The sequence below is a fragment of the Battus philenor genome, unplaced genomic scaffold (assembly GCF_028537555.1).
Source record: "Battus philenor isolate CCGP_79_NKW_IND1 unplaced genomic scaffold, ilBatPhil1.0.hap1 SCAF_29, whole genome shotgun sequence".
In the NCBI taxonomy this organism is placed as follows: Eukaryota; Metazoa; Arthropoda; class Insecta; order Lepidoptera; family Papilionidae; genus Battus; species Battus philenor.
This window is the reverse complement of record NW_027181692.1, coordinates 6,109,519-6,128,254: the sequence shown is the minus strand read 5'-3', so window position 1 is coordinate 6,128,254 and position 18,736 is coordinate 6,109,519. Positions and strand designations below refer to the sequence as shown.

At 36.0% G+C, this 18,736-nt stretch overlaps 2 protein-coding genes across 2 annotated transcripts in view; one reads left to right on the top strand and one right to left on the bottom strand.

Annotated features, from left to right (window-relative positions):
* Positions 1-18,736, top strand: part of Adar (Adenosine deaminase acting on RNA) — a 64,166-nt gene that overhangs the window by 36,298 nt on the left and 9,132 nt on the right. The gene's annotated exons all lie outside the window — the stretch shown is intronic.
* LOC137926408 (pancreatic lipase-related protein 2-like) lies at positions 179-18,664 on the bottom strand. Its single transcript, XM_068770008.1, has 9 exons — positions 18,625-18,664; positions 12,021-12,132; positions 10,446-10,594; positions 8,276-8,417; positions 6,417-6,502; positions 5,929-6,057; positions 4,619-4,729; positions 1,524-1,680; positions 179-236 (listed from the first exon to the last, which is right to left on the bottom strand). Exons 1-9 carry the CDS (start codon positions 18,662-18,664, stop codon positions 179-181), a joined length of 984 nt encoding a protein of 327 aa, XP_068626109.1.

Below are 18,736 nucleotides of genomic sequence, written 5' to 3'. Positions count from 1 at the left end.
ACTATACATTCACCCAATAATAACTTGTATAAATAAGGAATATGCCAGTGAATGCTATTAGAAATACAGTAATAAGGTCACACGAACTATGTGGAATATTTTATAACTAAATAAGTGTTACAGAAAACACACACACATATATATATATATACATACATAAGATATAATCTACGAAGTACTATTCTATGGAGAATGGGGCTTCTTTATGTGTTATAAGGTAGAAGTTTCCACGGGCACTGAAACAAGAAAATCATGAATTAGTTACTAAATATATATATATATATATATATATATATATATATATATATATCCGAATAAGTAATAGTTTCGTCTAGTATATTAGACATATAATTTATCGTATGACGAATAGAGATTTTTAAAATTGAAAAGGATAATAATACGTGTATATATAGGTTATCTCTGTCGCACGAAATACAACAGTCCGGTATCTATTAAGAGCTGTTACAACAAGTATCATTTGCTTGATTTGATAATTATTGTTAAATGAGTTTGATTGTTAAAATGACATTGTAATAAAAACGTAGTTTACAACTACGTAGTAGAAACTGTAGTTTCGACTAGCGTCGATAGATGGCGCTAGTGGTTTCCCGGTGTAAACGTATAAAAGGGACTCCGCGCGGTAGAATCGACACACTAACAGAGAAGAATCGACAACGACACGACGTATATATACTCGCTACAAGGTTCGTAATGGTGACTCTATCGGGCTAACCAGGCAAGATACTGGATGGTTACTTTAATGACACCAAAAATTGAGTAAAAAAATAAATCGTGTTATAAATTCATGTGACGTAAGGTAAATTTTTGAATTAAGAATGTGTTCCAGAAGGAAAAATCGTGGTACATGTAAAAACTAAATATATTCTCTGAAAAAAAAACATGTAAAGGATGTAATAATTAAATCAATATTACATAAGTATTTATAAAATGTAAACAAGTTAAAACATATCTAAATGCATGCAAACATAAACGTTTATATAGGTAGACCAAAATTGGAGGTTATTTAGTTCTGTATTTTATTGTATTTTGATGTCATACAGATAACGTAAGTGCTTTCAAAATTACATATTTAATGGAATCGGGCGTTATTTTGCGGAAGTCCATCCTAAGTAAGAAAAGGACCAATATTTAGCCACTTTCGCACATGCATTGGTAGTCGTGCAACAAAGTGCACCGCCCGCCAGCCCGCTGAAACAACACACACGACTGTGTGTTTGGCACTAATCGGTGTAAAATAACTTCTGAAAATGCCCCGTGAAGGTGTGAAACACATGTTAAGTGATTTAACGGTCGTAGTTGTGTAATTCGCATTGTTGGCCGCATGCTCATTTATCAGCGGGCTGGCGGGCGGTGCACTTTGTTGCACGACTACCACTACATGTGCGGAAGTAGCTAAGCTAAATATTGGTCCTTTTTTCCTTTGGAAATTTTTGGATCAAATCTTTTCCTGGTTAACCGCGTTATTTCAAATAAATAATTTATATTGGCACTAAATATCTTACTTTCGATCGACTCCGAATCCCATGTGCACTTGCGGTGAAGATGCACACTTTCCCGTCCGGTACTGCTGCCACGAGGAACACTGTGACGCGACGAAGGATTCAGGTCGCACCACGGATTCCGCGTAGAACATATAAGACCGCCAGTGGCTGCAAAAGACTGGATAACGGAAGATAAAGGGAAAATTAGGCTAGGTGCACACACGTTTTATCGGAAATAAAATTCTTGATGTAAAATTTGTATCATATAGTACTATACGAGGGCTCGTGTCTGGGTCGACATACCATAGGACTCCTTTTTTTTATGACCCCCGCTATTGGGGGCCTCTCGTACACCTATTTATTGTGGGATAGGGACTTTTAGCATTTATTTATTCACATTGTCTTTTATTTTCTCTCTCTTCTTTCGTTCTTCACATTCTCTTTCAGTCTATTATCTCTCTTTCATGCTACAGTTCTTCTATCTTTCTCTTTTGCTCTGTTCAACTTTCATTCTTTCCTCTTTTCTTATTACAATTTCCATTTTTTTTTTATTTTACATTTTTATTTTTACATTATTATTACTTATTCTATAATTATTTTCTATCACAGTTTCTATTTTATCATTTTATTATCTATTTATCTATTTATTTACTATGTTTATTTCTATTGCACTTTTTGCAATTTCTTTGCAGAGGGTATAAGAATGACTGCTTATGTTCTCCGCCTATCAGGGAGGGTATTGTTTCTTCCCTGATTTCAACGCCAGCATGGGACTCCTTTCGAAACGCACCGACATAAACAAACTTAGAAAACTCATCAAGACATCTTTCCATCTCACACAACTACTAAGCGGGCACGGGTACTGCAAGCAGTACCTGCACAGTTTTAAAATAATCGATAATGAGACTTGCCCATGTGACGACTCCACAGTACAGACTTTTGATCACTTACTCAGACACTGCTCCCGATTCGAATCCAAAAGACGTAACCACGTGACCTAATGTGAAAACCTTAATATACCTCCGTTCAACTTGCCGGACCTTCTCAAGAAAAAATCTATAGCAGAATGTTTTGATGAGTCGGCCCGGCATTTTGTCCTAAATCTCAGGGCATTTAACGGTCTTTAGCGCTTGGGCAGCGACTTTAAATAAAATAATGTAGTCATAATGTAGTAATGTATTAAAAGTTTTTTGTAAAATCACAGTATATAAGCACGGTTATGTGTTGTCTAGACCAATGCTTCGCAACCTTCTCCCATCTACGGAACACTAATAACTTACCTAGACTCAAGTCACAGCGAAAAATAAATTATATATTATTTTATTAAAAAATAAATTTTACAATATATTTTTGTACGAAAGAAAAGTTCAAATATATATCAGTTATTTTTGTAAATTCTTTATTATTGGTTATATTTATATAATTATTTTTAATGTGAAAATTGTTTTTATGTTAGGCTTAATTTTTGATACCGCAAGTTCTTGTTCAAGATCTTATAAGCTCGAGCGCCTACCATTTTTAATTAATAATAGATTTGAAAATACTTGCTCACATAAATATGTTATCGAAAATTGAAAAAGAGTCAATGTTGCTTTTTTTGAAATGCGAGAATATTCTTTTTTTGATATAAACCCAGAAAAAAACATGTAATGGAACTTCGGAATCGAAGTTTTATCGTCATGTCGCTATTTAAATCTGTTAATTATTCTTGAATTTGCATAGGCAGTGCTTCTGTTGAAGCTAATAAGATTTGCTCCCATGGTCTATAGCATGGTTGCACAGACTTATTAAGACTAGGGGCCACTCGGGCAAATCATGAACTGATGGCGGGCCGGCCGCCAGAAGTATAGGTAATTAAATTTTTATTTGGTTCTATTCTGGAATAGAATTCAATATTTTTCGAATGTACGAGAGTATTATTTTTGTTGTCGGCGGGCCACCAGTGTTCGACCGGCGGGCCGCGGTCTGTGCATCCATGGTCTATAGTATAGCCCGTGGGAGCTTCTCCATATAAATATCTGCGAAACTACATTACCCGCGTCTCTTTATTTTCTTCTCCATAAAAGTCGTAAAGATTGAAAGCACACAGGATGAAAGCATAGGAGAATGAGGAAACGACTAATTATGCGGCAATTGTTCAATCTCAACCTATATCTTAGTTGCACCGTGTACAACAGGCCTTAAAGTTTAATTATTAATATCAAATAAACATACAGTAATTGAATGATGTGTAGTACGAAAACAATAACACACTGATAACATATAAAAACAGAAATAAAAATATAACGAAAAACGCCTTATATTCGTGTAAAAACCTATTTCAAATCATACCGTATAGGAAATGTGATATAACCCGGATATTTGAAGAACGAGGCGATGAGTGAACGGAAATAAGTATGAAAAGGAATGAAAGAAGAGAAAAGATAGATCATACGAATAATGATAGAAGAGTACAGATATAAGAAAAGGATGTGAAAATAATTATTAAAGAATATCAAACCCTGTCCCACAAGATTGGGAGTACGAGAGGGCCACAATACCGGGTCCATTTGAAATAAAATAAAAAAATCATACTGTATAAAATCACTGATTTTTTTGTTAATAATAATGCGACAAGACAACTCACAAACAAAGTCTCACATAGTCTGCATGAACAGATAATAAACAACTATTAATTTTATATGTAGTAATCTGAAATTTAAAAACTCTTTTTCTAACTATATTATTATTACGTTATTGTTTCTGTATTCATTAATCTTACTCATATAGGTTGTACAGTATCCGGCGATAAATATTGCACATCGACCTTTGGAAAGAGACAATCGGCTAATTTCGGCTTCGTAGAGCATTATCTCTGTCCCACATTACCTATGTGAGGTTTTGGCAGTCGTGCGACAGAGATAACGCTCTACAAAGCCGAAATTAGCCGATCGTCTCTTTCCTAATATCGGCGTGCAATATTTATCGCTGGGTATTGCATTATATTTAAAGTTTTTACATTTTGAACCAATCACCTTGTATAGGAAAATATTGCTTACGTGTGCCGTGTGTTATAGCCCAAGTTAGTAATTGTAAGAATTATAATTAAAAGCTCATGTTAATCTGAAGGTACTTACATTTATTGAGGAGCAGCTGTTGTGTTAATACTACCTCCAGGTTGCAGCCAGGTTGGGGGCTTTTACCTCCGTTAGGGTAGAAGTCAGCATGACCGACTGGTCCAGGGAATCCTGGAACATTTGTCAACTGGTCTCATGGATGGTCTATAGCTCGGAGATACCTTTTGCATTGACCAATGAAATGCATGCGTTAGCATATTTCTATGGCTTGCCATGATTTTCTATCATGTTCAAACCTGATCACAATTGTTACATAGTAGTTAAGAATAGGACCAATATTTAGCCACTTCCGTACATGCAGTGGTAGTCGTGCGATAAAGTGCACCGCCCGCCCGCTAATAAAAGTGTATTCGGCAAACAATGCCAAACACAGAGACTTTGTGTTTATCACTCTGTGTTTGGCACTAATCGGTGTAACTTAACTCTTGAAGATGCCTCCTTGTTTATCCCACAACACTTGTTAGCACACGTGTTGAGTGATTTGGCGGTGGCAGTTGTGTAATTCGCATTGTTTGCCGCATATGCATTTATCAGCGGGCTGGCGGGCGGTGCACTTTGTTGCACGACTACTACTGCATGTGCGGAAGTGGCTAAATATTAGTCCTTTTCTTAACTACTATGTAACAATTGTGATCAGGTTTGAACTGTAATACTGTAACTGTATATGGTATTACTCATATGTAAATTTAACACGTTCATTGAAACACTTAAAAAATTCTACTTGCGCGAGGGGCGACAATGGTGTTTATGTTAAAATACGTAAGCTAAGTTGGACCTCCGTTGAACTTACCGGACCACCTTAAGAAAAAATCTACGGCAGAATATTTTGATGAGTTGGCCCGGCACATTGTCCTAAACCTCAAGGCATTTAACGGTCTGTAGCACTTGGCCAGCGAGATGTGCCGGTCTTCGATGGTCATACGAAATATAAATGTTTAATGGAATCAGGCGTTACCTTACGGAAGTCCATCCTAAGTAAGAAAAGGACCAATATTTAGCACACGTTTTGAGTGATTTGGCGGTGGCAGTTGTGTGATTCGCATTGTTTGCCGCATACGAATTTATCAGCGGGCTGGAGGGCGGTGCACTTTGTTGCACGACTACCACTGCATGTGCGGAGGTGGCTAAATATTGGTCCTTTTCTTACTTAGGATGGACTTTCGCGAGGTAACGCCTGATTCCATTAAATACATATATTAAAAAAAAGCTTTAATTTGAATTTCGAACATTAGCTTCTACTATAACTGGTGGTTAAATATTGGTGCTTTTCTTACTATGAATAAATGTCACCGCTCAAAGATAAAAAGTACCGAATATCCCCATATCCGTATGTATGACGTCCACAAACTCTGCGTCCGAAGGGTCCAGCCTCTGTTCCAGGGACACCTTATCGAAGAGCGGCAGAGCTGGATCCAAAGCGGTTATTCGGGCGACTTGTCCTGGGGAAAAGAAAAAAAAAAAGAAATTGTTAAAGTTTAATTTGGTAGAGAACAAGAGAATTTCATGTTTTTATTTCTTCATACTCATCGTGTCAGTCCATAGATGCCCACTGCAGGGGATAGACCTTCCCGAAACATCGAAGCAATAGCTGGTCTTGCGCTGTTTACATCCAGACGTACCGCAATTTTGACTATGTCGGTGAACCATTCGGGGGAGAGGGGGAGCAACTACCCAGTCTACCGGCTCGTGGTCGCTACTCGTGAATATTTGAGTCATAACCCGTCGATGTACCCCACCAACTGCCACTTGATACGAGCAACCCTTCGTGACCTTGAAATTTTGTTCGTTCTCTACTCACCAGATGTTAAAGCGCCTCCGGCAACACCGGCTGATTGTGCCCCCAAGCTGTGACCGATCAAATGTGTATTTGACAGCTTCAGACCTCTGGAATTTGTTAAAGTGAGGGTCAGTGTCTTATCTGACTGATAAGGTCTTATTTTTTTTTTCGACTTGTGTAATGATTGACTTGATGCCTTTTAACCATTCTCCATCAGTCAATCTAGAATGGTGAAAGAGGTCTTGTAAATGTGATTAAATAAAAAATAAAATTTTCAATAATAAATACTACGTATACATGATAAGAAGTATATTTAATACCAGATAACTAACAACATACTTAAATAGGAGGATATATTGTAAAAAAAACTTTGGAGATAGGTTACGTGGATTCTTTCAGCAATACGTTACAAAACTTTTTAAATATAAAACTATTTGGATGCGTGTTTTTTTGGTTTCGGTGGGAAATCTGAATACACACACCATAGCCTGCTCTCTGAGGAAAGGACATGGTTATTTGAGATTCCTATCAGCTAAAACCCCTTGGTGGTCGTTGTATGGAAGCCATCCTCGGCATCCTCGCTGTACCGCAGCAAAACAAAATCACTTTGCGATGCTACCCTTCTTGGGTTTGCATCGAGTAGACAATGAAGGATCCCAGCTTAAACGCCCCCCATTCCGAAGTTCTTTTAGTGACCTCTTACGACGGGCAGGGGATATCTTTACCCTATTTTATATGACCCGGGCTAAATGGTGAAGAAAAAGATCTCGCGCAGAAAGAATTCATACTAGACTTGTGCGTTGGAGAAGGGAGACAAGAGGACTGGCTAACGACCGGTAAGACTATGCTTTTCTTTCAGAAGCACGGAATTAAAAAGAAAAAAGCAGACGAAAGCATAGAGGAGAGGATAGAGAGGAGTTGCTAATTAACCATCAAAGAGAGAACCAAGGAAGAGATCTAAAAGGAAGAAAAAAGTGATGGTATAAATATTCTATAAAGAATATACAAGATATTTCTCTTGTTATCCTGAACATATGATATGTTATACTTCGTAGTTTTTATCTCAAATCTAGATTTGAATTTCTCCATGATACATATGTAAAACCGCCTAAAACATATTTACATACACTTAGACCCAATGTGTTTTAGGATAAATAGTAATTGTATTGATTTGTTAATCGATTATTGTAGGGTAGACACGTAACATAGGATTGTGTAAAACTGTTGAGGGTAGACGACTAAAGAGTAATATATATTTTTTAATAAATGAATTGATTTATTGATGTCTTGCTGTTTTATAGCGAACGTCATTTCAAATTAAAAGGTGTTCATCCTGAATATACATATGTAAAGAAACTAGTCTTTTTATCAATTATATTTTGTATTTTGCCGCGCTTATTAAATGTCGGTGAAGCAGTGGCTGTTTAACCTTGACACTTCATAGATGGCGCTGTTATTAATAGTGTTACGATAGCGTCCATTGTTGTTTCCGGTCGGTAAAACAGTTGGTATTTGAGATGTCAAAGTGATAATTTAAAATATTTCAGAATAAACTTGAAAAAGGCATCGATAATTTAAACAATAAACTTAAATATCGATTCTCTGTTTTCAGAACAACGCCTTATTGTTTTTTTTTTTGTCGCATACACTTAAATAGTAGAGAGAAATTGTCTAATAAAGGGGGCGGTACCGAACACAAGTGTTTATTTTATTCTTAGCTGCGTAACAATATCTTCACTCTATATTTCTCGTGACATTACATCGACTTGTTATTTAAATGCAAAAAAAACAAAAGTGACAAATAAGGTACGTTCATGAAATTATGAGGAAATATTTTTTTTTACCTTTAATGTATTAAATCAAAAATAATGCCAACACACCTGGATACCAAGTAGTCGATGAATCGCGCCGCATACTGCCCTATGTACCAGGTGTTCTCCGCCGCTGTGATGTACCAGGGTCCAGCTTCCAGACGTTGTGCTTCCACCATGATTATGTTTGTGTCTCCTCGTCGTATGTAAGCTGACAAGAGAATGAGAGGAAGTCATAGCTTACATGGAATGTAGACATATAGTCTGTCTTGCTGGCACTACAAGCGTATAAACATACTATTAATGTTTCTAAATGTTAAATCGTATATAAAAATAGTTACCAGATACTATTTATATACAAATAAGGAAATACGTAACTATTTTATGGAATTAGGCGCTACCTTGCGGAAGTCCATCCTAACTAAGAAAAGGACCAATATTTCGACACTTCCGCACATACAGTGGTAGTCGTGCAACAAAGTGCACCGCCCGCCAGCCCATTGATAAAAGCGTTTGCGGCAAACAATGCGAATTACACAACTGCCACCGTTAAACCACTCAACACGTGTTTCGTGTTTTAGTGACCAAAAATTCGTAACTTCTGAATTTAGTCTTAAAAAAAACCTTTATGCGTCGGAGCATATATAATACAAGTCCGCAAGGTATAATAGGACCTTTATTTTCTTGGTTTCAAATCTAAAATCTAAAGTATATTATTATTAAGGCAACTTAATTCGTTGACACTTTGTGTTGTATGAAGCGTCCTGAGATCGTCCTTACTGGTCCTATCTCTGAGTTTCCACAACCCATTCGTACACAGCGAGGGTGATCAGAAGTTGAACCTGGATTCCACCTTCGATCATCGAATACTTCTAGCTTTCATCTCACATCGTACACTTACACTATACCTTACAGCATGGATGCACAACCCGTGGCCCGCAGACAGCAAAAATAATACTCTCGTACATTCGGAAAGTATAGAATTCTATTCCAGAATAAAACCAACAAAATTTAATTACCTATACTTCTGGCGGCCGGCCCGCCATCAGTTCATGATTTGCCCGAGTGGCCCCTAGTCTTAATAAGTCTGTGCAACCATGCCTTATAGTCTACCTTCATTGGAACGCCTTAGTTCAATTGTCGAAATCGGGATACATTCATTTTGTTAAGTTCATGGATCCTTCATCTCGTTGACATTGACGTCAGTTCCATAAACAACAAGGATCCCTTCATTACTCCATATCTGATAGCCTAAACCAGAGTTCCCCAAACTTTTTTGTGTCGTAGACCCCTTGCCATGTTTTTTCGTGTTGGGTAGACCCCCTACTTACCTAAGCTCTGAGACTGCGACTTTCACGTTTTTACAAGTTCAAAATTTATTGCGACCACAAAGCGAATACCAACATCCAACAACTTACACAATTTTATAATCATATATAATAATTTTTTACTCCATACGTACTTTTATAAATAATGTAAATGTTTTGATATTATAAGATAGTATGATGTAAGTAAATAGGTACTATCAGTGTATGTGTTGAGATCCACTATCGTGGACCCCCATTTTCATTTCATGGACCCCCAAATTTCGTTGCGCTGATGTAGACCCCTTGCAGGTTGTCACAGATCCCTAGGGGTCGATATAGACCACTTTGGGAATCACTGGCCTAAACAATACATTAAATCATTCGTATATGTCAGCCGATAGACGCTGACTGGAAAGCATAGGTTTCTGTCAAAGATCACTGCAGTGGTCTTCCTCTGCCCGTATCCAGAGACTTCCCGTGACCTTGAATAAGTCTTTGGACCATCAAATGAGGTCTACCTACGCCACGGCTACCGGCTCCAACGGTTGCATGAGCGACGCTCTACGTCAACTGCTACTTTAGACAATAATACTAAACAATAGCATCCTACGTATCTAACGCATCTTTCGAGGACCTTAACCAATGTCTTCTGTCTATCTTTTGGATTGGAATGATATATATTGCAATAAATGAAGCAAATTCCAGAGTGATCGCTTTACACAGAGTGCTTGGAAATGGGTGTGGAAGCTTTATATCTTTGTGCTGACAAATAATTACAGAATAACACCTTCCACATTACACCTATTACCAATCATCCTGTATATGTCAGGATACTTGTGTAGTACTCATTATCGTAGATAGAAACATTGCAGGAGTATCTTCCATCATTTAATCTCCTAGCGCTAATGATTTCCTGTATAAAAGATACTTACCTTCTCTGACCATGAGAGAAGAGCCGTCTGACGCCGATTCCATGAAAGCGTGGAAATAGATGACGGTGGGAATGTTGAAATCTATGTGTGATGCGAACAAACTTTCGTCGTCGTTCAGAGTCAGCTCCTGGTAAATGGTGGGGTTGTACCTGGATAAATCATTCATATATTAATAATAAAGAAGTATGACATACGCAATAATCCCCCTTTATATAAATGTTTAATGTTACCCTGAAACCCTCACGCGGCATCAGTGACCACTTCACCTGTGACATTCTCAGGACATCGCGTCATTCACAATAGAACAAAACACTGCTCACCACACCACAACACCCGTTCTTAAGGGGCGGTCGCTCGCTCTACCCGCGAACAGCGTGGACGAACCGATGTTGGATCCGGATCCATTCTTGGCTCGCCTGTGGTCCACGCTGCCGTACCAAGCCGCATACACAACATCAACACTACACAGCTCTACTCGGGTAGAGCGGTTTACTACGTGCGAACGTCATCGTACAACTGGAGTGCATCTGTCCAGCTTCTGTTTTATTTTTAAGTTCACGGACTCTTCCGTTCCTGAATTCAGCTCTGATGAAGCTGTACAAGCCCTCGGGGTAACAGCAATGACATCATCCAAGAAAAGGAAATATGTAAAAACAGCCTCGGAGAGAATTCGACACGTTGCATTGCATTTTGGCGTGTAAATATTGAAAATGTTTTACACCGTATCATATTTTAAAAAAGTATTATTTTTGAATTAAAATTGATAACAATTATTAAAAACCTTTTTTATAATATCTGAAGTACCTCTTTTACAATACAAAACTTTCTCACAATTTTTTTTTTTTAAGTAAATAAGTTGAAAAAATATTTTTTTGCAATAACCTAGAATGCATCTGTTGTAAGATTTCTGAAAGCTTCACCAAAATTTCTTCATAAATAAAAAAATTATGATGATTTTAGATCAGAGTTCCCCAATCTTTTTAGTATCGTAGACCCCTTGCCATGTTTTTCCGTGTTGAGTAGACCCCCTACTTATCTGATATTGATTTCCTGTATATTTCTAACTGTAGTGAAGTTTAGTGTTAAAAACTTAAAGTAAAAACACATGTTAATTTATACATTTATTAATTGAATTTAAACTAAAACTACTCAAAATAAAATTTTGTATCTGTTATGTAAAATATACGTAACATTAAATAAACATAAAATAAACTATAAATAAAATAACATAAGCAATAAGTCAATATTTTAGTGAGAAGGATGAACCTGATGCTTTAATAATAAATTATCAATGTTTGGGGTCAATTTTGTAAGGGTTAATCTTAAATCTCCTCGGCTAATGTTGTCCAGTCTGTGGACCCCCATTTTCATTTCATGGACCCCCAAATTCTTTTTCGCTGACGTAGACCCCTTGCAGGTTGTCATAGACCCCTAGGGTTCGATATAGATCACTTTGTGAATCACTGTTTCAGATGAACGTACAAGTTACCCCAAAAGGTGCGTTTCCAGGAGTCTGTTTTACATATTTCTTTGTCTTATTATGTTAAAGAAAGCAAATGTATTGGTTTTTCTTACTTTGTGTACAGCTGAAAGCTCACGTCGCTGCTGTCTAACATGTACGGGCACTTTGATTTGTCTATGGGTGTCATCTGCAAGACCGCATTCTCGAACTGTATTTCCGGGGGGTCTGGAAAATAAGTCATGCTATAGTAATCTGCACTCAGATTAACTTTTAACCTATTGTCAATATATATAAAAATCGGTAAAAAAAAACTTTTAAGTTAAACGGTTTTATTTGATACCCATATTGTGGTGGTTGTGGAAAAATATGTACCTAGTCCGCCATATTGGAACGGCATCCATCTTGAATTTAAAATTTTGACATAATCATCGTGGTTTACTAGTGTAGCTCTTTCATTTGATACCCATATTGAGGGGGTTAAGGAAAAATATGTAATCCATCCAGCCATTTTGTATCGGCGGCCATCATAGATTTATAATGTTATTGATTTTATTATATTGTATTGTCATCTAAATTAAATGTGTGTACCAAATGTCAGATCAATCTGACAACGGGAAGGTGCTTAAATTTCAATTTCTAATTTTGACCCAAATAAATAAATTCCGTACGGGTCGAATTAAATAAAACCGTTTAATTAACAATAAACACTGAACCCTAGGATCAAGGACACGCGTGACCTTGAAGTTATCTATAAATTTTTGTGTACGGTTCTCGAAAATCCTAATCGAGTACTATCTCGAACTTTCTAGAACCTTATCCGTGTTATAAATAAGTGTACTCACCATGACGACGGTTCAGTGTTGTTTTTCGAGTTATAAGTTTAAGATCTACGATCAGTGATACAAAGTGACTATTTGGCAAGTTATTTGGACAGTGATTTCTTGAGCGATTTGGAAGCGTACTTTGGACTAGGCGAAAGTATACTTTGTGTTAAAGTAGGGTGATCATCTGAGTTATGAATAAAGGACTCCTTGTGAACCAATGGTGTTACATTTCGAGTCAGAACCCACTGTACGTAATACTGTAGTAATCAATATACAGGATGATAGCTTTTACGTACTTTCAGTAAAAGCTTTAAAGAGTGAATGTATATCTCATTTGATGTTAATTTATTTATACACCAGCAGTACATATAAATTGAAATTACATTAAAAGTTGCGGTAAAAAATAAATTGTTGCTTTATACACAGCATTAAATATTTACTATAAAACTATTGAAGACAAGAGTGATCGTATGTAAGAGGAGACATTTGGCTTACTACTTTAGTCGTCAAAAGAGCTTTTAACCCTTTCCTTACCGCAGTCCGAATCCGCCGAAGTGACGCTATAAAACCGGGCATGTGCGCCGCGAAGTGTCAAAAATTAAAGACCATTACAATTTAAATTAATTACAAATTTAAGAATTAAAAACGTAAACGAAATAAAAATAATTGTAAATAATAGTAACGTGAACATAAATTCTATAAAATAAAATAAAAATAAAGATCGTAAAATCTGAGGATTTAGGATCACCTACAACAACAACTTCAGAAAAACCAACGCCGTAATGAAATGTTAATCATGCGAATGAAATCATTTTCACATAAAATCTCACCATTCAAATGTACGTTACAAAAATTAATTCAGAATTGATATAAGATCGTCTTTAATTGCTTATTCAATAACAGCACTAAAGATTTACTACAAATTCACAAATAGCAACGCATATGTCACATGAAGCCGTCTGACATTCTTATAATTTTTAATATTTTTCGGTGTGAGACGCGGTTTTGACAACTGCCTACAGATGGTATGCCGCGCGTCCTTAGATTTTGCGCATGCGCAGACCAATGAATTGACAGATAAGCAACCCTATTTACTACCACTTTAATCTACCAGTCCTCTGGGCTATGATGATTATATTCGTTTGTGTACAGATCTCTATAAAATTTCGAATATAGAACACTTTCATAAATATAGAATATTACTAGGCCAACTTGTTATATAATGAATCGATTAATCAACAATTGTGTAGTATGAACACGCGTTACATTGTTGCAATTTATGTAATGCATTGTGTATCTTAGAAATCCAATAGCGTTGTTCTCACGATGTTATGTAAAACGCCACTAGAAAATAGTTTTGCATATTGAGTTCTATAAGTAGTATACTCTTTAATATTTTGAAAAGAAATTAATATTTTTACTTTTATACATTTACTTTACTTCAACTTTTTTCTTTTTAAAAGACCCCTATTTTAGGGGCCTATCGTTCCCCCTATCTTGCGTGGGACATGGCCGTTACAAATTCGGGTTCAATGAGTTTTCCAGTTTTTATTTTAATTTTACCCTACATTCTCTTTCATTCTTCACATTATCTTTTATTCATTACTTTTACCCTTCACAATTATCTCATTCTTCGCTTGCAGATCTTTCTTGCATCTTCTTCCTTCCTCCGTCTATATTCCTAGATTATAGTTTTTTATGTTAATTATCACAGACTATATCAATTTTATTTATTTACATTTCCTTTTGTAATTTTACTATTTGGCATATGTTACTACATTTTTCTAAAAACCATAACATTGATTCTTTTATAAGTACTATTTCAGTTTGCTAATCAACTGGGTCGTGTTGGTTACATTCGTTCGTCTACGGATTTCATTTCTGATTTGATGTCTTAGAGCAGTGATTCCCAAAGTGGTCTATATCAACCTGCAAGGAGTCTACGTCAGCGAAAAAAAATTTGGGGGTCCATGAAATGAAAATGGGGGTCCACAGACTGGACATCATTGGCCGAGGAGATTTAAGATTAACCCTTACAAAATTGACGCCAAATGTTGATAATTTATTATTAAAGCATCAGGTTCATCCTTCTCACTAAAAATATTGACTTATTGCTTATGTTATTTTATTTATAGTTTATTTTATGTTTATTTAATGTTACGTATATTTCACATAACAGATACAAAATTTTATTTTGAGTAGTTTTCTTTAAAATTCAATTAATAAATGTATAAATCAACATGCGTTTTTACTTTAAGTTTTTAACATTAAACTTCACTACAGTTAGATATTTACAGGAAATCAATATCAGGTAAGTAGGTGGTCTACCCAACACGGAAAAACATGGCAAGGGGTCTACGACACAAAAAAGTTTGGGAAACTCTGGTCTACGGATTTCATTTAAGATTTAATATCTTAAAGTATCAGTAAATACTGCGCACAGACCTCTCCGTTACTTATTTCTGGTCGAGGCCGTTAGCTAGGACCTATTTTAGGTTCAAGGGTATAAAATATTTCACATAATTTTTTTCTTCACCGCTTTCCGCACAATTAGTCAGATTATTTCATAGTATTAGTTGGAATTCGTTATGTAGTGTTATAGAATGCATCCTTGATTAGAAATTGAGTTTAATTGGCTGCAAATAAGTGCATCTTATGCAACAATACTCACGACGTCGCGGTCCAAAACACAAGTATTAAGGGCAACGATGGTCTTTCGAAAGACGACCAACATAATCTATGCTGTGTTCAAACCTGATTAGAAATGCTTGATCTGACATTGCAAACATTTATGTGTGGTGGTGGTAATTAACACGTTGAACGCCAGATTAAAAACCATGTTTAGTTCAGTGGGCCGCGACGGACACCATGTGACTGCCATCATGTTGGGTCCAAGAGGCCGCGTCGGACACCACGTGTCCGCATGCCCTCGATCACTTCAGAAGCCTCTAGGGAGCCAGCGGACAGTGTTTCGACTGTTTTAACCAAGGCATGTGACCCGCGCGGCCCCGCAGAAAAATGATGGGTAAATCGCTGTTTCGTAAATCGCCCATATTTTTTAAGGGTTTTACTGACAACATTTGCAAAAAAAACACCTTGGCGATTTTTTGACGATTTTCGATTTAATGGTGTGGCCCCAGGGGACATTATGCTGTCGGACACATGGTGTCCGCCATGGCGTTCAACGTGTTAATATTAAAATAATTGCACATCGACATTTGGAAAGAGACAGTCGGCTATTTTCGGTTTAGTAGAGCGTTATCTCTGTCGCACGATTGACAAAACGTCACATAAGTAGTGTGGGACAGAAATAGGAACTCCCTTCTACCAAGCGTAGCGATCATTGTATGTCACGCCATATATATTTTTGAAGGTCTCCCCCTGCCTTGTAGTGGGCACCTATGAAACGACAAAAGAAATGACGACTGAAATGATTAGTATAAATGAATTCAAATTTAAATTTGAGTGTTGTACACGCGCTGCTAGCCTGCAAGTGTGATAGGTTGTCGTCGAGATATTTCGGCGAGTTTCTCTAGACACGGGGTGGCGTTTCGAGTATGAATCGATACAGGCACGACACAGTACTCGGCGTAACGCTAGCCGTCCAAACAGGTAGTATGATTTAACCCTTAAATGCATAATGATGTAATACTGCAACATACCATTTAAACGTAAAATGAGAGAGTAAATGCATAGTGTTGTATATATGCAACATAAGGTTTTTTTTTTAAAGTATGTTTATAAAATATTATATTCATTCTATTTATTTTTTTTTTGCCCTGCGTTTTAGTGCACTTATCTGCAAGATAAATATATTTTTTTTAAAGTATAAATAAAAGTCACGCATTTAAGGGTTAAAATTTTATTAGGTAGGGAGAAGTCTGTTCGGTGAAGGGAGTCCTAGGCCTTATGCAGCGTAAAACCGGTAGGATGTATATACCTTGCAGTGGGCATCTATGGGTTGATGTACTGATGATGATCTTTAATGCTGCTACTCTTCAGCTCTGAGCACCGTATCCAGTTCCTACTACTCGATATGCCCGGCACAGCTTCGATAAATCAATGGAATGGTAATAAATTACGTCTCTACCTTCTCCTTGGTAAAACGATTCAAATAGAACTCTATGTCTTTAGCTATAAAGTTGTATTTAGATTGAACATTACGCAAATTAAACAAAGTATTAATACCGGAAGTAAGGAATATTCAATATTGTGTGTGCGTAATTGCTCTCGCATAACATGTGTTAGCGAAATTATTGCATAAATAGTGTAGATAGCTGCCGGGAAACGCGAGTCGGCGCAGTCGTCTGTGGCGGTGTTCCGGGTTCGAGGCCGGAGAATAAATAAATGTCTTTGTAACAAAATGTGACATTAAATCAGATACGGTGGCTGAAATCAAATTAAAACGTATATACAGAGTGTGGGCGCGAAAAATTTGTTTATTTTAAAGTAACACAACTCTCGGAGCATCTCTAAAAACATAGACAACTGAGAAAAATTTTCAATGTTTATTAAATATAAGTGATTTTTAATTATTAAATAAATATAAATATAGTCCCGCTGAGATCCTTTCCACTATTCTTCTCCGCATTTATTATTTAGAAGAGACGGTAGACTTATCTTGAGGTGAACGATATATAGATATATAATTCATCGTATGTTTTTATATTTGAATTAAACACTGTCGGCTATATATATATATATATATATATATATATATATATATACACACAGAGTTTCGTGTGTTAAACTAAGAGCCAGTAACAAGTTCACTTATAGCATTACATTGGGCTATAAATAGAAAGTATAGTCCACATTGCCGAACAAAAAATATGGTTCGATACGGAATGAACGGTGAATGAAAAAGGATCTGTATCATGTTGTCAACGTCGCCGTCGTTAGACGTTGTTTTAGCCCACAGAGGCCAGCAAGGCTTTTGCCTTCCACAAATATATCTGTAGGGTGATACACCGTTATCACATCGTTCGGTGATGACAGTGTCATGTTTTGGTACGCGAAGGATGCTGCTATAATCTTTGTAAAGTCTTGTTTGTGAGCATTGGCAGTGTAATTAATGCACGAAATGTGAATTATATGAGATGCCCGGGAATAGAACTCGCGATGAACGATCACAAGTCGTCACCGCTGTGCTACCAATGCTCACGTTGTTGAGGCGTGTTGTCTACACAGATTATAAAAAATATTCTCGCTGGTACAAGTTATATTGTTTACTGTTAAAGATATGAAATTGTTTAAAAATATGATGTGCAGGAAACTAATATTTAATTTCTTAACCATTTATTTTAATTCTTTTTATAATTAAATTTTGGTGTAAATAATGGGAATTTGGGTACGTTTATGGAACGCCAAAAATAAACCTACAAAGATACCCGTGTGGGTCGCTAACCGTATATTGGCTATATATATATACACATGCACACATATACATATGTATATGGCCATTTTGTTCTTAACATTTAACCATGAAGTTACAAGAAATATAGAGTGAAAAGTTTGTTACGCTGCTAAGAATAAAATACAAAAATAAATACAATAAATTATACTCTCTCTCACGTATATATATATATACTTACGTATATATATATATATATATATATATATATATATATATATACGTGTGTATAGACTATAATTTATTGTAAGAAAAAATTAATGAAAATTGATGTCATATTATATAAATATTAAATATACTTAAATATTAAAAATTATATTAAATACACATTGCATGGTGGTATTTAAAAAGTGACGGTAGTTTTAAAACTGTTTTGATATATCGTGCAAATATAGTAAAAAAATTTTTGAATCACTCGTGTTTTATGATTTTTCGACCACTGATCTATTTTATAGTAAATTAAATAAAAAAAATACTTACGTATAATAGAGAGAAAACACGCCAGCGGTATGTGATGCATTGTAGCCAATATTTATTATCAGTTAAAAATTTAAAATTAAAAAAAAATTTGTGCGTAATTAAATATGTAAAA

Excerpts from the sequence above, each read along its gene's own strand:
- LOC137926408 (XM_068770008.1), bottom strand. The coding sequence starts at position 18,664 with ATGCATCACATACCGCTGGCGTGTTTTCTCTCTATTATAC. Across the intron at positions 10,595-12,020 it reads AGCTTTCAGCTGTACACAAA|GTACAACCCCACCATTTACC; the intron begins GTAAGAAAAACC and ends TGATTTATCCAG. Across the intron at positions 237-1,523 it reads GGATTCGGAGTCGATCGAAA|TGCCCGTGGAAACTTCTACC; the intron begins GTAAGATATTTA and ends TTCTTGTTTCAG.